Source organism: Triturus cristatus, chromosome 6 (genome assembly GCF_964204655.1).
Source record: "Triturus cristatus chromosome 6, aTriCri1.1, whole genome shotgun sequence".
NCBI lineage: Eukaryota > Metazoa > Chordata > Amphibia > Caudata > Salamandridae > Triturus > Triturus cristatus.
The window spans coordinates 1,347,604,867-1,347,620,117 of NC_140589.1; the positions used below are offsets into that span (position 1 = coordinate 1,347,604,867).

General features: G+C 46.0%; 1 protein-coding gene across 1 annotated transcript in view; it reads left to right on the forward strand.

Moving 5' to 3' along the window:
- USP34 (ubiquitin specific peptidase 34) overlaps positions 1-15,251 on the forward strand; it is a 2,509,780-nt gene that overhangs the window by 560,596 nt on the left and 1,933,933 nt on the right. Inside the window, exon 34 of the mRNA XM_085612349.1 lies at positions 12,270-12,352. Within this exon, the coding sequence (XP_085468475.1) occupies positions 12,270-12,352 (83 nt within the window). The remainder of the gene's footprint in view (positions 1-12,269; positions 12,353-15,251) is intronic.

Here is a 15,251-nt window from a genome sequence, read left to right on the forward strand (position 1 = left end):
ACCTCTTACCATATTTGGATGACTGGCTCATAAAAGCCAAGTTGCATACCCAGCGTGTAAATCACACACACACCACAATCCAACTACTTCACGACTTAGGGTTTACCATAAATCTCACAAAGTCTCACCTCCAACCGTCCCACATCCAACAATATCTAGGTGCCACAATAGACACCTCAAAATGCCTTGCATATCCCAGTCCAGCCAGGATAGCAAGTATGCAAACCCTTATAACAAAATTCCAGCCGCAACACTCACTTCCAGCTCGAGTGTTCATGCAAATAATAGGGACGATGAACTCTTGTATATTCATAATACCTCATGCAAGACTCCAGATGCGCCCCTTACAGGAATGCTTAGCACGTCGGTGGAACCAAGCTCAAGGTCAGCTAACAGATCTGGTGTAGGTGGACGGCCGCACACATTGCTCTCTGCAGTGGTGGAACACCCAAAACCAAAACCTTTCCAAAGGACGACCGTTCCTAGAGCCGGTTCCACAGATTGTGCTAACAGCAGACGCATCGCTCACCGACTGGAGAGCTCATCTACTTCATCACACCATACAGGGCACATGGACACCTCAGCAAAAGCTACTCCACATCAATCATTTGGAGTTACTAGCAATCTTTCTAGCGTTAAAATCATTCCATAAACCGATATCAGGCAAAGCTGTCTTAGTCCGTACGGACAATATGACAGCAATGTACTATTTACAAAATCAGGGGGGACGCACTCTCTGCAGCTCTCTCAACTAGCACAGAGCATATGAAGGGGGGCTATTTCTCAAAACATATTCCTTCTAGCCCGACATCGTCCAGGAATTCAAAATCACATGGCAGATCTGTTAAGTCGTCAAGACACAACAGATTCACAAGCGGGAACTTCATCCACAAGTTCTTCAACCGTTTTTCCAAATGTGGGGGCAGCCAGACATAGATCTCTTCGCCACACATTACAACACAAAATGCCCAAGCTTCGCTGCCAGATATCCACACCCATTGTCCAAAGGCAATGCGATATGGATGAATTGGTCAGGCAGATATACGTACGCTTTTCCGCCTCTCCCGCTCATTCCATTAGTGGTGCGCAAGCTGCAGCAACAGTCACTAACACTGATCCTAGTTGCTCCAACATGGGCCAGACAACCATGGTACACAACATTGCTGGAACGATCAGTAGTCCCGCACCAAATACTACACCTCTCCCCACAGCTCTTAACACGGAACCATGGAGAGATCAGACCTCCAGATCCAGCACAGCTCAACCTGGCGATCTGGCTCCTTGAGTCCTAGAATTTGGTTACCTCAATCTTCCACCTGATTGTATGAACGTTATCAAAGAGGCTAGGCGCCCCACCACTAGAGCCTTCTATGCAGACAAGTGTAAAAGATTTGTTATATACTGTAACACCACCACCATCAATCCTCTAGATGCCGCCACTCAACACATCATATGTTACTTGCTGCATACACATCAATAAGATTACATCTTGCTGCCATAGCAGCTTACCTACAAAATAGACAACATTTGTCATTGTTCAAGGTACCTGTCATTAAAGCATTTATGGAAGGCCTCAAAAGAATAATTTCTCCCAGGGTACCATCCTTGCCAGTGTGGAATCTAAACATCGTCCTCACTAGATTAATGGGTCCTCCATTCGAACCTCTACATAATTGCAAGCTACAATTTCTTACGTGGAAAGTCACTTTCCTTGTGGCTATTACATCTCTCAGAAGATTCAGAGAGCTACAAGCACTAACTATTCAAGAACCATTTTTACAACTCCATCATAACAAAGTGATTCTCAGGACAAATTCCTACCTAAGGTGATCTCTCCCTTCCATCTCAACCAATCTGTTGAGTTGCCAGTGTTCTTCTCGCAACCACAAACAGTAGCAGAACGAGCTCTTCATACATTAGAAGTAAAAAGAGCACTCCTTTACTTTATTGACAGAACAAAACCTTTTCGCAAAACAACTTTTTGTTTCCTTCTCACCTCCACATAAAGGCAATCGCATATCAAAGTCTGGGATTGCAAGGTGGATTTTCAAATGTATACAAATTTGCTTTCACAAAGCAAAACGTACACGGACTATTCCCCCTAAAGCCCACTCTACCCGCAAAATAGGGACTTCAATGGCATTTTTAGGGAACATTCCCTTAGATGATATCTGCAAAGCAGCTACATGGTCTACACCGCACACATTGACCAAACACTATTGTGTAGATGTGCAGGCAAAGCAACAAGCTAGTGTGAGCCAGGCTGTACTCAAAACACTATTTCAAACTACTGCAACAGATACTGGTGGTCGCCGCTAAAGAGGAGCACTGCTATGCCATCTATGCACAGTGTGTGATTTGTAGCTCATATGCCTCGAACGGAAAATTCGACTTACCAGTATGCATCTGTTCTTGGCATGTAGAGCTGCAGATTCACACACACCCACCCACCTCCCCGGCTACCTTTATCTGTTCCAGTATTATCTTAATTAGACACAACATACATGGACATCTGTTTCTCACAAAACTCCATCATTTGCCTTCTTGGCGAAAAAACAATCTGAAGATGGAGTCGATGTCCATGCGCACTATTGTCCCAAGGAGGAGTCACCTATCTCGTGACTTTCAAATACTTTTTCCAATACAACAACAAAGTGCAAACATCCGGGCCCAACACCAGATGGCGATCTATGCACAGTGTGTGAATCTGCAGCTCTACATGCCAAGAACAGATGCATACTGGTAAGTAGCATTTTCCTTCTGATGGATACTTCCACCTGCAGATTCCTCACTTGTAGAATAACCTCAATGTGTCGGACTGGATCCAGAACATTTCAAAGCAACAAGGTTGCCAGTCGAGGGCGCTTGACTCAGTCTGTGTCAAAAGTGGCATCATCAAGTGCCCGCACTGGTACATTGATGTAAATAGCCTTTTTCTGTGCCTTCGACATGGATCCGTAGCTTCACTCTGAAGAAATGTCCTCACCAAATTAAAATTAAAAAGCACTATGTCTCCTTCAAAAAAGTCTGGGGTTAAACCCTGTAGGGACTGAGGGACAGATGTGTGTTACGCACCCCCATGCAGTCAGTCTGTGGTGCTTTGGATCCAATCACAACTTGACCTCCGCATGCATCCCTAGGCCATCAAGGAGTGGGAGGCCAAACTCATCATGGCCACAGCGAAGGAAGAACAGCTATGCCGGAAGCGTTCCCAGAGCCATTCACACTCTCCATCTTCGAACAAGAAGAAGAGAAAGCTTAAGGGAAAGAAGAAGTATTCCAGAGGTAAGTCGCCTCATCACACACTGTCTCCCACAGGGCCTTCATTCTCTGAATCGGAGCTTGTTGACTTGACGCTAATGGATCGTTCGCACAGCCCTGCTTCTTATATGGACCTGGCACCGGACAGACCTCTATTCTCGAAGTCTTTAGTGCTGTCACACCAATCTGTTGAGCAGCAGATGCCGATGTTGGCCTTTCCTGAGTTCCTGGTTGCAGAATCGGACACAGCAGAGTTCCTGAATGCGATGTATTATATTTTCACCTGGGCATCGATGCCATCCAGCGCTCATTCGCGTCTGCCTCTCATCATGCCTTTTTAGCTGATGCTCCTCGGTGTTGCACTGTTTAAACCGATGCCTTCGCCAAATTATGCTTACCTGGCGCTCCACTTGGTGCTGCAGCCGATGCCGTGGATGGTGCCGCTACCGTTGCCGCAGCCCGTCAAGCCTCAGATTCACTTCCAGAGAGCGGCCCAGAGGTTGCTTGAAGAGGAGGCTTGTAGAGCACGTCTCTTGATACTGTTTCTGACTTTTTGGAGTATTTTCCTGGTTGTGACCTGGATCAGGAACCCCTTATATTTCAAGGCCTGTCTTCACCAAATGACTTAGACAACTCATCATGGAGTTGCCCACTGGTCCACCAACGACAGAGGTTGTGTCTTTGCTCAAGGTTATGTTAAAGGACGCAGAGGTACTGAACCTATAGTTGCCAATGATGGAGACATTTGGCTCATTGCCCACCATTGTCGCTGTCGCTCTGCTCCTTGTGATCCCACCTTCCTTCCGACGAATAATTAGCTAGAGAGCTTAGGCATCCAAGCATTTTGTTCAAGGACCCAATCAGGAGATGCCTTTTCTGCAGCCCCCTCCGACAAGGAGTTTAAACTTTTGGAACACTGGGGCACGAAGGTCTTTTCTGCAGGTAGTATGATTTTGAAGTTACTTAATGCCAACTGCCTTCTCGCCTGGTAAAACCACACCTTATGGAACATGGCACAAACGATTCTCCAGCATGTTCCCGCCAACATGAAAGAACATTTTCAGGGGCTCATCGCGGATCCGCAGGATGCCTCCTGGCATATTATCAAGTCTGGGCTGGACACCGCAGACTCCGTTGCCAGAGCCACGGGTACCTCTGTGACGGTATGACGCCAGGCATGGCTCAGGACGTCTATTTTTTCATCCGAAGTCCAGGCTAATCTGATGGACCTCTTCCTCAACAGCATCTGCTTGTTTGGGGATAAGGCCGACCTAGCGCTGGAGTTTTTTTAAGGCCTATAAAGTCATGGCCAGGTCTTTGGACCTTCAGCTTTTGTCTCTGACCATGGGCTTTCATTTCTTTTTGCTGCTTTTATGACTTCCGATGAGGCTCCTCCTTTCGGACCCAGCAGTACACACTAACACTCCAGAAGCTGAATCCTCTTATCCGACAGTACAGATGCGTGGTAGAGGTAGACGCTGTGGATCCACCTTGCAACCCTCATTCTTTTCCTCTTCTTCTCCGTGACCACAAGGAAATCAGGACTAGTTTGCTTCCCCAAGCCCACACGGAGCATGCAGGATGTTGGTGTTCCAGTTTCTTCCGGCCTTAAAAGGCCATTTCTTCAGACCTGTGTGTCCTTCAAATTGCCGATAAGGGCTACATCCTTCCCTTCGTTCAGGTTACGCCTCTCATTCCCAGTCCTCCTTTCTCTCTGTTTACCGACCATTTGGTCATTCTACAGCAGGACGTGGCAGTTCTCTTCCTCGGGGGTGCAGTGAAGCTAGTGCCAGGGGCAGAAAAAGGCCAGGGTTGTTACACACTTTACTTCCTGGTGCTCAAGAAGGATGGCAGTCTGCATCTGATTCTGGATCTCTGGAGCCTGAACTAAGAAAAATGTTTAAGATGCTGACCCTAGTTCAAGTTCTGCTGGTGATGGAGCATGGAGAATGGATGGTGTCGGGGGGAGGAGCCAAGATGGCGACCGGAGCAGACGCTTGAGCGCCCGGCTCCGTCGGCCCTTGGCCCCGGACTATTATCCTGATTCCTATCCTTGCCGATTCTCGAGGTGAAACGTGTACGACGACGCGCTGTCCACGCCTCCACTTCCCCGAAGTCTCAGCCCGCCCGGATGCCGGAGTTCTTGGTGCTTTTGTTCTCCGCCCTGGACCCCTGCTCCATTGTGGCCTTTGCCGGCCCCCTGGAAGCTCCGCAGTCCCCGGACCCGCTAGCGCAAATCCGAGCCCCGCGGTCCCGACCTCACCTAACACCACGGACTGTCGCCAGATGAGCCTGGGGAGGGACGGCCAGACACCTCCTCCACCCTGCGCCTGAAGGGCTGGGGCTGTAAGGTAAGCCCCGGTGAGGCGGGTCTCCTGCCCCGATCTGTGGACCGCGCTGTGGGAGGCTGCCGACCCCCTTCTTCTATTGCCTAGTCGGCTGCAAAGAGAACCCGAGGGAAGGGAGGCGACTGTTGGCTTTCCCAGTTGCGGCGCAGACCTGAGGGGAACTGACTCCTTGCTACGACCCCCACCCCTGGCCATTGTACCGTCCGGCGGTAAAACATGGCGTTGTTTGCCTGCTCGCGGCCGGGGGGTGATACTCCGGTCTTGCCCGCTGCCCGCTTCGCCCTCCCTCCACCAGACACCAGCTCCACAGTGCCGTCCCGGATTGCTGCCGATGTGGGGGTGCAGCTTCCGCTGACATGCGGCTCCGTACTGGCCGTCCTGCGGGACTTTAGTTTACAAATGTTTGCTCGCTTTCAGGCGCTGAGTGAGCAGTTTGACTCCCTGTGGTCGGCTGCGGGCCGTGAGCGCTCCGTCTGTCATCAACACGGCGTGGGTCTGCCAGTGCTTTTGTCCTCTTGCGGGGACGCAACGGCTGTGTGTGATCGTGCTACACTGGTGCCTGCATCTGGCTTTCCCGGCACCCAGGATCAATTGCTCTCCAGCTTAACAGCGGATACTTTGTTTCCCCGTTCATTGCTGCCTGCTTCATTGTTGCCTGCCTCACCGCGTCTGCAAGAGTATCCAGCTGAGCAACACCTAACATCCTCGAGGAATCGTTCACGGTGGCCTACTGCTTCTTTTCTGTGGAACTCCTGTACTCTACATGCCATGTCTGGACTTTCTGTGGTGCACAAAGGGACCTCTACAGATGGTCGGCGGCCATTTTGGGATTCTACTTCACCATCTTCTCCCAAACGGCCATATTGTCTTTGTCTGCACGGGATGCGGGGCCTTCATGTAGGGGCTGGCTTAATCTCAAGCCCGCGATCGGGCCAGGGCTAGACTGATTAATATCGCCATGGTTTCACGGAGGGGCTGGACTGGGACTGGAACTGTATGTGTACTTCGTGCGCATTCGTCGCGATTTGTCTTCCTTCATCTAAATTGTTGTGACAATTCATTTTCACACGACCGCTTTTGGGGTAGTGGGTTCTCAGTGTGTGGAAGCCAAAGATGGCCGATGGTTTAGGGCGCTCTGATGATACGTAGGCTCCTCCCCACTTTCTTCTTTTCGGGAGTTTAGATTAGAATAGTCCTATTCTTTTCTCACCCCCTTTAACATAGGTGTACTGTTTTCTTATCTTTCTTTACTTTATTCTTACTCTCTTTCTTGTCTATATTTCGGGTTTATTGGGCGACAGGCACTATGCTGGGGGGGGGGAAGGCCGTAGCCTCCGCATTGGTGTAGGGTGGGGGGGTAACTTACTGTTTCCAATTAGTTCTATGGGCCTTTTTTCTCTTTATGTTTCTGCGCTATACTTGTTTCGATTCTGGGTCCGGGTGGGGGGTTGACTGAGTGGGGGCGGCACTGGAGGGGTGCGTAATTGCTCATGTGACTATCCTGTTATATAACTGCATTGCCTCACTGCCTGCGATTTTACTTCCATTGCTGTTTTAATGATGCTGCTGCTCTCCCGTGTGGTGAAGATATCGTGCGGACTCGAATCTCCTTGGTTCTTATTCTTCACTGACTATTTCCCTGATAAACTTATTTTGAAAACTTTAAAATTAACCTTCACTTCTCCTTTCCCTGGGGTCAAGGATCTCTCCAGTGTATGTTTCATAAATCGTTGCTAACCTTGACCGTTGAAGCACAGGGGCCGTAATGTTTGTATCAGTGCTTAACCGTATCGTGGCCGGCCTGAAGGTTGTAGGCCCGTATTTGTTCTTTTAATATGCACGAATAAAGGTTTTAAAAAAAAAAAAAAAAAAAAGAGAATGGATGGTGTCTCAAAAGAAGTACACAATCTGCAGATCCAATCTTGCGATCTCATCAGAAGTGCTTGTGGTTTGTGATGCGTTCCACGCATTACCGATTTACAGTACTATCCTTTGGTTTGATGTCCACACCTCAGGTCTTTACGAAGGAGATGGCAATGGTTGAAGCCTATCTTACACGGTCAGATATCTCAATTTTCCCGTACCTGGATGATTGGCTCCTCAAACCCAGCTTGCTAGACATGTTTTTGTTCCATTTGTGGCTTTTTAAACAAGCCCAAATCTCACCTGTTGCCCTCCCAATAGCTCCGCTTCTTAGGGTCGGTACTGGACACCACCCTTTTCTATGCCTTCCCTCCGTCTCAGAGAATAAAGGACATTTGGCAATTGGTTCCATCTTTCCAGCATGGCATGGGAATCCCAGCATTGAGTGTCCTATGATCCTAGTCTGCCGGCTTCCTGCATTCTCTTGGTCATGCACCAACGTTGGCACATGAGGGCCCTGCATTGGTGCCGCCATAGGCCGTGACTCCAGTATGGGGGGAGACCTGTCGGACTCCATCGTGATCTCTCCTAGTGCTGCGAAGGAAGAGGCTTGGTGGTGGTACAAGGTGAACCTAACGCGTGATGGCCTTTAGTCCCCCTCTGGACGGGACTACGGTAGTAACAGATGCCTCCACCCTGCATTGGGGAGCTCATCTAGAGGATCTGAAAATCAGGGCCCTCTGGTCTCCGAAAGTGTAGATGTTTCACATCAACTGCTGGAAATGCAGGTGATTAGGCTGATTCTGAAGGCTTTCCTCTCCTTTATTGTGGGTTGATCTGTCAAGATGTTGACAAACAGCACAACTGTGATGTGGTACGTGAACTAGCAGGGGGAGTAGGGTCTCACCTACTTTGCCTAGAAGCGTGGAGACTGTGATTTTGGGCACAATACCAAGGGGTCTGGATCACTGCCAATCACCTAGTAGGGTCTATGAATGTCAGAGCCGACCCCCTAAGCCGGGGTTAACTTGTTCATCATGGAGTGGTGACCTCTAGCAGACATAGTTCAGGACATCTTCGTCCAGTAGGACACTCCTCAGGTGGAGTTATTCACCTCTTCTGAAAATGCTCAGTGCCAGTAGTTCTGCATCCTTGGTATCTGTTGAGGGTAGCCTTGGGGGACGGGTTTCACTTGAGGTAGAACTTTTAGCTGCATTACGCATTTTTCGTCCATACCCTGATTCCTCGAGTTCTCAGAATTATTCACCTAGACCGGGCCCTAGTCCTTATTGTCCTGGATTGACCGAGAAGGGTGTGGTATGTGGAATTTAAGTCATTCTCCACATGTCCTCCACCCACTTTGCTTTCCACTCAGGCCGTACCTTCTCTTCTAGTCGGGGGGAATGGTTCTGCTTCCCAATCTCATTTTCTTTGTGTCACCCCTCCACTAAGTCTGCTTATTTTGGCAGATGGGGCAACTTTGTTGCAAGGTGTGCGAACAATGGTGTGGATCCCCTGCAGACCAAACTTTCTAAAGTACTCAATTTGCGCTTTCGCTGGCACGGAGGGTTATTTGGCTGCCTTGTCTGCTTTTTTCTGTCTGCCAGGTCAGCCATCCCTGCTTAAGTCTCTTGTTATGCGTTTTCTCAAAGACCTGACCAATCATTTTCATCCCACTCCCTTTGTAGTTCCTCATTGGGATTTAAATATGGTTCTTACTTTTTTATGGGAACTCCATTTGAGCCATTCATAATTGTTCCTTTCGTATGTTGACACTCAAAACAGTCTTTTTTGGTTGCTGTCACTTCAGCTAGAAAGGTTAGTCACTTGCAAGCCCTTAGCTGTTGCCATCCTTTCACTACCTTCTTTCCAGACAAATTGGTGTTGCAAACCAGGGCTGGTTTCCTCCCTAAGGGGGGTCACTCCTTTCCATCTTGCCCAATCCATTACTCTTCCAACCTTCTACCCTCCAACTCATCCCACGAAAGCGGAGGAACTTGCGTACGCTGATTCTAGACGGACAGTTGGCTACTGCCTGGACCATTCCAAGGAATTCCAGTCGAACACCTGCTCTTCGTCTGCTACTGTAGTGCCAAAAAGGGTAAGGTGATACAGAAGAGAACTCGGTCTCGGTTGATCCTTCTCTCCACCAACCATTTCTGCACTCGCCTGAGTTATGATTGCAGAAATTGGTAAGTTGGCAACATGTGCTTCCTTGCCCGCCTTTGCTAAGCCTTACAACCTGGATGCGGAGGTGCGCAGGGATGAGCACTTTGCAAGATCCATATTGCAGGAATTTCTTGTCTAGTGATCCATCAACCCTTTTCCTGGGCACAGTATTGCTGTGAAATCTTTCTCCAGGTGAGGAATCTGCAGGTAGAAGTACAGATCAGAAGAAAAATGTACTTACCTGCGGTAACTATCTGTTCGAGGCATGTGTGCTGTAGATACACGTGCTTTGCCTCTTCCTGTCATCTAGTGTTGGATCCGTATGTTTGCAAGTAGTTTTTCTTTGAAGACATCTTTTCCAGTCACGAGGTAATGTGACTCCTCCTTTGGGTGATATTGTGCATGGGCTTCGACTCCATTGTTAGTGTTTTCTTTCCGCCGTCTGGTTCTAACGTGGTGTGCGGTGCTTCGGCTCTAAACAGCCCTTCGGATTCCCCTTGGAGCGCAATCCACTGTACCCTCGACGGTATTGTCATCATACTTGTTTTCACTATTGTCCATGTATCGAATCAGTCGGAAACTCTCCCCATCTTCGGTCGAAGACATCGTGGGTGGCATTCGGGCCTAGCCTCGTGGGTTGACTTCTACTTCGTTACATACTAGCCAGCCTTCTGTCTATGGATCGGACTCCATATCAGTTTTGTCCTCGGTGCCACTCCAAGTACCCTCGCACTGACCTCCATAAAGTTTGCAACGTGGCCACTCACCAAAGCACAAAGAAGAAGATTGTAATGCTTGTCGGTCGTTCCGTTTGAAAAAGACTCTGTGGGATTGTCAGGCTTGACGAAGAGACATGCAGCGACAAAACGTACAACATAGTCTGCATTTCTTTGGAGAGGAATCTGAACACGAAGAGGTCGACAGGGTAAGAGGAGGAAGCCTACTCTATCCCAAAACTGGATTCCGAGCTGGAAATCGAGTTGGAGGACAAAGACTTTCCACCGGGACAGGGTACCGTGAGTACTAAAGCCCCTTTACCTCCCAAACTCTGTTCGACCAAACACTTGCTGGATCCCATATCATTCCTTCCTGGGCTAATAGGGGAATCTGATATCCCTGCACAACTCAAGCAGACATTTTGAGTCAGAGCCATTAGCCTTAAGAGTTCAATACCTGTACTATGCTCAGCAGGTCTCCTTTGTCAATGAATGATGATGTTCCTAAAATTATCAGTTGCAAGGCATGTGCAAAATTCTGTACATCTTTCACCTTATTCTGCAGGTTTGAGTCTGAAGCAAAGGTGCACTGCGGAAAGCGTTGATGTCCTTCTGTGAAGTCTTATATTTAGCTTGTTCCTTTCTTCAATGCACATTCTATGAACAAGGAGGCTTTGTTCATGCTCTTCTGTTTTAGCTGTGCAGCCTTTAACGTCTTCCAGTGCCCCTTACGTGAATGAAGTGCTTGTCACAGTTCTCAGAGCTGAACCTTACATGTTCCTCAGCAGGTCCATGCACCCACCTGGCGTCATTACAGCTCCTCCAAGAGCTCCTTTTGCAGCATGCCCCTTAAGGTTAAAAAAAAAATCCCCTTGCATCTGGGAGTTTTGTGTTTTGTCTCGTTTGGTGGCATAAATGTCTCACTGTTAAATTACAGCAAGGGCAGAGCATTTGCTGTGCACTACACTTTCTCCCCTCTCCAGTTAGTCTCTATTAGAAAATGTTTTAACGAAGGTAAGTAATTTCTTCTTTTAAATAGTGTGCTTGTGTTCATAGGTTCTGGTCTTTCAAGTATCCGATACATCAAATCTGAAGGTAGTGTATTTAGTTATTATTTTAATTACTATAATGCTAGATTGCAAAATAGTATTTTGCTAAAAGTGACATCATAGTATATCATCTGCTGCTTTTGCTTGGAAAAGTCCTGTTTTGACTTCTTATTCAGCAGTGGTCTCCACTCAAAAGAGTAGTTTGCAACAGTTTTCCCTGACGTGTAAAGTTGGCGATTATTTACCTTTTTTTTTTTTTTACATGTATTACATTGTCCAGTCTCTAAATTTTTACAGCCAGATTTACTTCTGAGATGCAATGTTATATTTAAAGTAAATTATGCCAAATAAACAATTTTATTCAGCATAGTTATTGTTTTGGGAATAAACTTGCTGAATGTTCAGTGCCTGGCTATTTCTGGGTTCAAACAGTTAAGTATTGCTGACACATTTTGCCTGTCACAAAAATATAATTATACATTTGGGAACAAAGCTAAAGGGCCGTTGGCCATGATTGACATGGAGCTGAAGGTGCATCCCCAGGTTAAAAGTACTTGTGGAAAACATTTACATTTTATTCAGGTGAAACAAGTTCAATTTAACACTGTTAATATAGGAATCCACCATTGAGAAATGACTTTGAATTTACAAACTGCTGTGGTGTTAATTTATTTTTTAATATAGCAATGCAAAGAATGTTACATTGTTTTCTTTTTAATCAAATTGACTCCTCCAAGTTGTTTTTATGGTATGTTTTTGCTTTAAGTGTTGTTCTTTACTATGGATCATGCAAAAGATTTTAAATACTAATTTTGAGCATAAATGATATAATAAACAATAGCTATATTTTCCTTCTCTTTTAGGTATTTCTTGTTCTTGCTGAGGGAACTAGTTTGATTCAGCGACTCATGTCCGTTGCCTACACATATGACAACTTGGCACCTAGGTATAATTATTTCATAAATCCAGATACTGATTATCAAGATCTATAAATGTCAGTGCTTTTGTAGTGTACTCTGTTATTTTTATTTGTTTGTTACTCTTAAATTACATGTGTATGATTTAACCCCTTGCCTGCTAAGCCGTCCCCCCCCCCCTTCCCCCCTCCCTAGAATGCCAAGCCCTTATTTGGCTATTTGGGGTAGTTTGTGTTTAGGCCTAAATAACTTTTTTCCCAGCAAATTTATCCATGCCAAATTTGCATACATTTTTTCCCCAACATCCTAGGGATGCTAAAGGTACCCAGGGTTTGTGGATTCGCATGGAGGGGACCAATACAATAGACAAAATATAGCTGCATTTTGTTTTTTCGGGGAAATTTTTTTAACAAAATGTGCTCTGCAAAAAAGTGTCTTTTTCCGAAAAATTGCATCCACAAAAGGTTTGCTGTGCTAAAGTCAATGTCTTCCCAGCTTTCAGAAATATGCACAGCTGAATAAAAAATAAAGTACCACAGTTTTGGCATTTTTCATAGTGATAGCCCATTTTCCAAATTTTTCTGCTTTCAAACTACTTCCATTTCGTGGTGGAAACCAGTGTGAAACCCGTGGGTGATCCTGGAGAGCTATAGATTCCAGAAAAGTGGATACATTTCTGAATTAAGCAAGGGGTCATTTGTGTCGATCCCTCAAGGTTTTCCCTAAAAAACTAATTTTTGAACCAAAAAATATTTAAAATGATGAAGAAAAAAATGGCAACTTATGACCATGTTTTCATCTACAACTTCTTGTCATGATGACCGATTTACAAAATCAATATACCATCTAGTCTGTTCGACCCTTCAGGTTTGCAGGGATATATAGGGTTTGTAGATTTTCCAAGAACCAGAGCCAACAATTGAGCTGCACCTTAAAATGGTTTTTCATTGTGTACAGGGTATGGAGCAATTCATATTGTAAATGATAAAGAGTGGAGAATGAATATCAAGGAAACATATATAGTTCGGAAATGGACACCAGATACAGAGTTTATGAGCAGTGATAATTTGTACATCTCTGAATTTGTGGATACCCATACTAGCATGGGATTCAGAGGCCATCTTTCAAAATGTCTTCTTTCTTACACTCTGTCTTTCAGTTGGACGGCACAAATACATAAAAATACACTTGATAATAACAAATGTTCTAATTAGTGTTCCCACATGTCTCTGTTACATCTTGTTTCCATTTCAATATCTGTTCATTAAGTTCTGCTTTATATTGTTATGCATGTCATTGATGTGTCACCCTGTGAGGTCCATCGCTCCTTAGCAACCTCTGACCTTCTACAGTGGAACTTGGAAGGTAGTGGCAGGCAGAGCTGTTGAGGAACTGGGCGGAGCAGGGGTCCTTTCTTGTATTGGCTCAATAAATCTTTTTAACTATATATCCTGGTTTGCTGCTTTCTAAAAGTCTCCTAATAAAAGTGGTACTTCACTTGTGTGGGTAGGCCTGGTGCCCTCAACAGAAAAGGGCCCAAAGCACAACATGTACACATTTTAAATTGTTCTGCTGAAAACTGACCCTTGTATTATTTTTGGGATTTTGGGCCCTAACTCAACCAGCACCTAGGAATACCTAGCAAACATGTACATTATTTAAAAATAGATGCCTAGGGGAATTGAGGGGTGGGGTGACGGATGTGGTTCTCATCAGGTTTTGTCAAATTTTGAATACAAACACATAAATTCCTCACACATCTGTGAGGAAAACTTCAGGAATTTGCGGGGAGCCACAAAGTTCCTACCATCCAGCATTCCCCCAAGTGTCCTGATAAACAAATGGTACCTCACTTGTGTGGGTAGGCCTAGTGCCCAAGAAAAGCACAGCTCAAACCAGGTTCCATGGTGGTACCCTCACAAGGAAACCTATGGACCCTGGCTTGATTCACTCCTGTTGCGGGCACGAGGCCCAGCCACACAAGTGAGGCAGCATTTTTATCAGGGCAAGTGTGAGGAATGATGGGTGGTAGGAATTTTGTGGATTCTGACTGATATGGAAGTTTATGCAACAGAAATGCAAGAAAAATGCACAATTGTAGGCACTGGTAAAAGCTTACAGGGCACTGTGTATGTGTGTGTGAAAACTTTGTCGGATTCACCTGAGTCACACCACCTTGGACTCCCCTTGGTGTCTAGTTGAAATGTCTTGGTATGGTAGGTTTCCCTAGGTGGTCGCGGAGCCCAGGCCCAAAAACCACAGCTGTCCCTTTTGTGGATATTGCCTCATTGCAACTAGGACCTGTTCCTGTCACTGGCTCCATGCCTACCCACACAGGTGAGGTGCTGTATTTTTCGTGAGACATCTGGGAATGCTGGGTGCTAGGAAATATATGGCTTCCCTCAGATTCTAGGCTTTCATTCAAAAAGATATGAAGAGAGTATGTGTTTTTAGACCAGGATTGTGTTTTGCAAGGGCTTCTGGGTAAGAAAACAGTGTGTGATCTACGTGAGACAAACCACTCTGGAGTACCCTGGAGTTTATTTTACAAAAATATCTGGGATTGGTAAGTTTGCCTTAGAGACAATGTACACCCTGGCAGTGAAGGTCAGAAAAGACATATATTACTACTTAACCATCTATTACTCAAGTACACATACACACTGGTTGGTTTTGGCATGAGGGTGAGTGAAGAGTTGAAAATGTAAATGTTATTACCCAAAGGTTTCACAAAAATAAAAAGTTAGAAATCACAGTTAATATTATGATTGAGATTTCAGATTACTGAACCAGTGACTCTCAGCTCTTAAGCTGTAATGCCACGATAAGGTACCAACCGCTTTACAGGCAATTCATGCATCACACACAAAACCATTTACATCGCCAGCCACGGGCCCAGCACTTTGCTGCGCTCACATCAACAAATGG